Consider the following 6,320-nt stretch of genomic DNA (forward strand, 5'->3'; position numbering starts at 1 on the left):
GAGAGAGAGAGAGAGAGAGAGAGAGAGAGAGAGAGAGAGAGAGAGAGAGAGTGAGACAGAGAGAGAAAGTGTTTGCTTTGCATCTTGTTCACCTGTCCTGCACTCTGTTCACTGCAATCCCTTCACATGCACTATTAATGTAAGTCTTACAAAGAGAGGTGTGCTATGAAGAAAGCAGCCCATTGCCCCATACTGCACCTTTACATACGGTAAATGGTCCAAATCGAGTATAGCAAAATTCTAGGATTTTGTCTATTATATACAGTATAATCATAATGAATTTGTATTACTAAAGACAGTATCGTTTAGATCATATCCTACAGTCATAACACTAACTGAATAATAATCCCAAAGGTTTGGCACACTCTTATATCTGCACTTAGTTTATTAATGTGCTCTGTAGTATTGGCAAGAATGTGAACGAACAAAACGGTGCAGTGCGTGCTGAACACAGTGTGGACATTCAATCTTATCTGGGCAATTATGGATGGGATCATCTCATTTCAAACATAATTCTTTTGCAATATCAGTCCTAATATAATACTTTGTGCAATATAATACAAGTGCAGTAAGTACTCTTTTGTGCATACTGTGCATATTGTGTAAAAAAAACAGCAGAATTTGTTGTGCAAGGTGTAATTGTATATAAAGTGTATTTGTTTAAATCTAGATGATAGACACAGGATAGATAGATAGATAGATAGATAGATAGATACTAGTATAGTATATTAGTATAGGATAGGATAGTATCTATCTATATATCTACCAGTCCATCATATTAGAATTGAATATAAATAAATCTGGAAGCGACAGACAAGGCTTGTCTGTAATGTCTGTATTAGCAGTCTGTAATTGTCTGCTAATACAGACATTAGCAGCTCAGTGAAAATGTTTTGTCAATATCTACAAATGACCATATGTAAATTCCTGCTGCTATTTGTAGCACAGACTGAGCCGTGGTCACACTAGACGTTTAGCATGCGAAATTCGTTCAGACGGTGCTGCGAAAAGGAGCGGGAGCAGGATATGACATCACGCGCCAAAATATCCTCACTAGTCATAATTATTTTCTATTTAAGTGATTACAATCAGTCACAAGTATAGTTAATCAACACACACGCACACATACAAATCTCATGTAATAAAAAAATCACATAAAATTACACGTTTAAAGCCGTGGTCACACTAGACTTTTCGTTCCATTGACTTCCATTCATATGCACGCGAATGTGTCAAACCAGAAACGCAAGCCCGTGCGAAGATATTTCGCTGCGTAGAAAAGTTCAAGTTTGGTGAACTCTGACCTGCGAATTCGAGTCACGTGAATGCGTGAGACCAATAGAAGACCAAAACCTCACAAAGTGACCTCTCGGTACAGAAATGGAGGAATCGCTCATTTTAGCAGTGTCGCATCATCCTGCTTTATACAACACAACTTTAAAAGATTACAAAAATCGCATAAAAAGAGAAGCGGCTTGGTTTGCGGTGGCAAGGGAAACAGGAGCGGATGGCACGTTTGAACAGTGAAACGTCATTTTATGTGATTTTTTTATTACATGAGATTTGTATGTGTGCGTGTGTGTACTTCATTTCTGGGTCAAATCTCCCTCTACTTTCATAAACACACCAGTTGGAGATAAATTATATACTGTATATGAGTGACTGTTCCCTGGTATCATTTATTTCTTAATAAATCAGCTTACATAAGCACCATTGTATTGGATAACTATAGAACAAGCACACTATCTTTGGATTCTAATCTAAAGATTCACTATCTTTGTAACAACAAATCAATTTGAGCATAAAATTATGTGACTGACATCACGCGCCAAACTATCCTCACTAGTCATAATTATTTTCTATTTAAGTGATTACAGTCACAAGTATAGTTAATCAAGTACACACTGAGGCCTGGGAACGGAGACTGCGTCAGAAGTTGTCTACCAGAGGAGATGTGTTTTCCATCAATGAGTGGGACGTTGGGTTAGCCAGTGGGGTCGAGCATCACATCAGGCTGCGAGACAACAAGCCATTCAGAGAATGCTCCAGGCGCATTGCACCAGCTGATATCGAGGATGTACGACGTCACATTAAAGAGTTGTTAACAGCTGGAATCATTAAAGAGTCGAGAAGTCCATATGCATCGCCCATTGTGGTAGCCCAGAAGAAGAGCGGGGCCATAAGGATGTGCATCGACTATCGTACTCTAAACGCTCGTACAATCCCTGATCAGTACACCACACCACGGATCGATGATGCCCTGGACTGCTTGGTGGGAAGCAAATGGTTTTCCGTACTGGACCTTCGCAGTGGATACTATCAAATCGCCATGGCAGAGGAGGATAAGGGAAAAACCCCATTCATCTGTCCCCTGGGATTCTTCCAGGTTGAGCGGATGCCGCAAGGAATTACTGGAGCTCCAGCCACATTTCAGCGGCTTATGGAGAAAGCCGTGGGTGACATGCACCTCCTCCAAGTCCTTGTATACCTCGATGACATCATTGTGTTCGGCCGCACACTGGAAGAACATGAAGAGAGACTGTTGAAAGTCTTAGACCATCTGAGTGAGTGTGGGCTGAAGGTATCTATTGATAAGTGCCAGTTCTGTCAATCCCAAGTCCGGTACGTTGGGCACATTGTGTCAGATACTGGAGTGTCACCAGACCCCACCAAGATAGAAGCTGTACTCTGAAATTTCATAAATATTTTAATGGGATATTTACTTGATATCCGCTTAAAATATTTGAAAACCAAAATTGTGCATTATTCACTCAACAGCATGTTTGAAATAACACAATGGAAGATCTGCCAGTTATGCCAATCAGGCATGATTATTAGCTAATGATGATAAACTCAAAATGGCCAAATATTGAACAGTTTATAAACCTAGCCAGAAAAAAAAAAAACATTAAATATTTCTCCTTTTTATCATTCATATTAGCCACAAACTACCTGGGAAACAAATATTTTAGAGAACTAATCATACTGTTGTCATGATGACTGATTTTGTTTCTCAGTATCTTAGATCTATCTCAGGTTTTTCAAAACCATCTCTGAGCAACACACCTTTAGTATAGCCTAAGTGCAGTGACAGAATATGAATCTTTGACAGCAAACTGATTTGAATTTAAGAATCACTGGAGTGATTCTAAAGCAGTTTGTTTTAATTCTGAACGATTATTTTGATTAGATGCACTCAACGGCCATTTGATTTAGAATTCGATCCAAACTTTCTAATTTATACAGTTCTTAAAATACGTTCCATAATGTATTAGATACTGATTACTGATTTTACTTATTTAAAGCTGCAGTCCGTAAGTTTTGCCTCTTTGTCGCACCTGCAACCTGCAAAACCTGCAATTGCCGTTATTTGCGCAATTATCTTCCTTGCGTGGGTTGTGCGTCAGCACGGCTCCAGCGTGGATGAATCTAATGTTTTGAGGTGAATGTGTGGCTGTCAGTCAACGCACCGGAGTGGATACTGTACGTCGGAATCACAGATTCTAGCCTATGTCTTGGAATATATGACCCAAATAAGCATTTTCACCGGATATTGTCATCTGAACAAGTAACAAGTCTGCCACTTTTGTTCTGACCAACTGAAGGAAAAAGCATTACAATAAATCGCGCTACCAATGGTGATTAAATCTAACAATCACCTAGCTCAAATCACATCAAACCGTGCAAATTATTATTATTATTATATTTTTCTCAAATTGTTAGTTAACAACATCAGCATTGCGTGACTATGAGTATAGTGTGTATTAGCGTGTAGATTTCAATTTCTGTACAGTCTAATCTCTAATTGTCATACCATTCATATAAAGAAATTCTTATATAAAGAAAGGCAAATTATTCTTCCTTCGAACTTGTTCTCTCATTATTGTTCTCTTTAAAATACAAATCTTGTGTAATCCCACGTATGCTATCTGTAATCAGATGCACATATAAAACTGGAATATAATTTACAACTTCTTTATGTTTACAGACGTGACATAATGACACAGCAGCATGCTCGAATTTCCCGCAAATTACTACCAGTACCACTCAAATGAAAAAAACATTATTATACTTTTAGTTTACTGCACCAAAAACAATTTATATGTAAAAGCAATATGTCCGTGCATGTTACTTTAAAAATGTAGGCTATTCCAGGAACAAATCACTAACTAGGCTATGTAATGATGAACCTGATGCAAATTTTGAAATATGAAAATAAGTAGGCTAATGTAATCTGACTGCCTTTATAGACTTCTGGATTAGCTCAAAACAGCAAATGCAAACAGACTTGTCACAATTACACAAATACATATTTTTTAGCACATGATTTAAAAGTCATAAACTGCTTCAAGAATGGTGCTGTTGAATCAACAGGGATTTTAATCAGCGCATCGTGAAAACAACTTACTAGTTTAACCCCCTTGAGGTTGTTTTATCGTTGTATAATAGAGGAAATATGCAATTAATGTGTAATAGTAACGGTTTAATACAAAGAAACACGTGACTGAGGTCGAACTGAAGCGATTTTGTAACCAGTGATCTCGAGATAGCGAGATGGTACCGATAGAGGACGGTCGTGGAGAAAACCAGCTTCTCTTGCAGTCCGACTCAAACTGACTCACTGTTTAAACGTTAGCAAAATCTCCTGTGGCTTCGTGGTTGTTCTCGTAGGCGGAGAGCTGCATGCTCCATTCACAGGTTTGTTGTTTTGCACCTGAACACTGTAAAAGATTCAGTTAATATTCACTGAAAGGGTTTATTTACCTATCCGTTATACGGATAGCCTGTGCCACAACCAACACATTTATCCAGCATTTGAAAGCAGCTTCCTGTCATTGTTTTCCTGCCATCAGAAGCACGCAAGTCGCCATAAAATCGCAGAACTTACGCATTGCCGATGTAAATCCTGGGAAAGACCTCGTTGAAATGTTGTGCTGGGAGGCTGTAAAAACCGCTGCCGTTGGACAGCAGCTTGTTGAGTTGTTCAATGGTCGCCTCGGTGTCTGGTACGGTGACTTCCAGTGGTCCCTTCGCGGGGCTGTGATGTTTCTTCATGCTTCAGTCCTCCTCCAAAAGCAAAAAAAAAAACAACAACAACAAGTGTCTAGTGGTGAAGATGTCACGGCTTTCGATTCCCCAGCATTTTATTTCCCTACCTACTCGGTGTTGTTAGCGTGCTCTCCTGAACGCAGGCAGGCAGACAGACACACCCGGGACTCGCCCACCGGCGGTCTGATGTGATGCTCCGGTGAGGTCGGTAACAAACAGAACTGGCAGAAGATGGCGACAACGCACCGATACACAAGTCATTGAGAGCTGCTTTAAAGTGAACCACTCTCTCTCTCATCGAATCCATTCACTTTTCTGACAGGTTAGACAGCATTTCACGTGTTCATTTAGCCTGTTGTGCGTAAACGTGTGTCTGTGACGCTCGTTATACACGCAATCCGTTTTGTAACGCTCATTGATCTATTAACACTAGTCTATTCCCAAACATCAACCCCTCCCTTCACGTAAGGCTAGATTTGTGTGTTAATTGATGTCATGACAGGCAGGCGTACTGAAAGTAAGAAGGATTTTTTATTTATTTCTCTCTCTCTTGTTTTAATCCAACAAGTGGCTTTTAACCCTTGTATTTTAACTCTCAACCTTGACCCACCTGTGATTAGGTGTAATTTGACCCACAATCAAGCCAATTACAAGAGCTCCCATTAGGAAAATTTGTTATCTGGTCCAAAAGTGTATGTCACAAAGAAATTTAGGCCTAACTGATGGAGTAACAAGACAGATTAATGAACTATGAGCATTTAGGAAAGTGGTTGTGGATTCTTGCCAAGTGTGAAAAGTCATAATTGTTTTGTTCAAGTCAAATTTTATTAATATTCAATGGACTAGATTTTATTTATTAATATTGTTAAACAACAATATAAATATTGTTTTTGTTTAGATACCCAGTGTATATATAGCCTATGTATAATATTTATTATATATTTATATATATATTTATTTTTCTATAGTCTCTTGCCATGAAGCTGAAATGGTGCTAAGTTATAAACAAACAAACAATCATGGCTCATGGTTTTTCATTTGAATTATAGGCACACAACACAGAGTTCACACAATAAGTCACTTTTATATTGCCCTACAGTACATTTTAACTGAGGGTTTAAAGGCATTTTAATAGGACACTACTAATGCCCTTAGTAAGGCTTTTGAAGAAATGTGTGCTTCCCATTGTTTTTAATCTTGCCTTAAAGGGGTCATATGATGCAATTTAAAATTTTCCTTTCTCTTTGGAGTGTTACAAGCTCTTGGTGCAT

General features: G+C 38.6%; 1 protein-coding gene across 4 annotated transcripts in view; it reads right to left on the reverse strand.

Moving 5' to 3' along the window:
* The window catches only part of LOC107669488 (dual specificity protein phosphatase 3-like), a 14,684-nt gene extending 8,925 nt beyond the window's left edge, over window positions 1-5,759 (reverse strand). For 2 of the 4 annotated variants that reach the window (XR_001631993.1, XM_016461735.1), the window contains exon 1: window positions 4,889-5,759. Coding sequence is in view for 1 of the 4 variants with exons in the window: in XM_016461735.1 (XP_016317221.1) it covers window positions 4,889-5,055 (167 nt within the window). In the remaining 3 variants the exon portion in view is untranslated. The remainder of the gene's footprint in view (window positions 1-4,888) is intronic. The other 2 variants (XR_001631995.1, XR_001631994.1) reach the window with 2 other exon arrangements.
* Between the last annotated feature and the right edge of the window lie 561 nt (window positions 5,760-6,320).

The sequence above is a fragment of the Sinocyclocheilus anshuiensis genome, unplaced genomic scaffold (genome assembly GCF_001515605.1).
Source record: "Sinocyclocheilus anshuiensis isolate Anshui unplaced genomic scaffold, SAMN03320099.WGS_v1.1 scaffold252, whole genome shotgun sequence".
NCBI classification, from domain to species: domain Eukaryota; kingdom Metazoa; phylum Chordata; class Actinopteri; order Cypriniformes; family Cyprinidae; genus Sinocyclocheilus; species Sinocyclocheilus anshuiensis.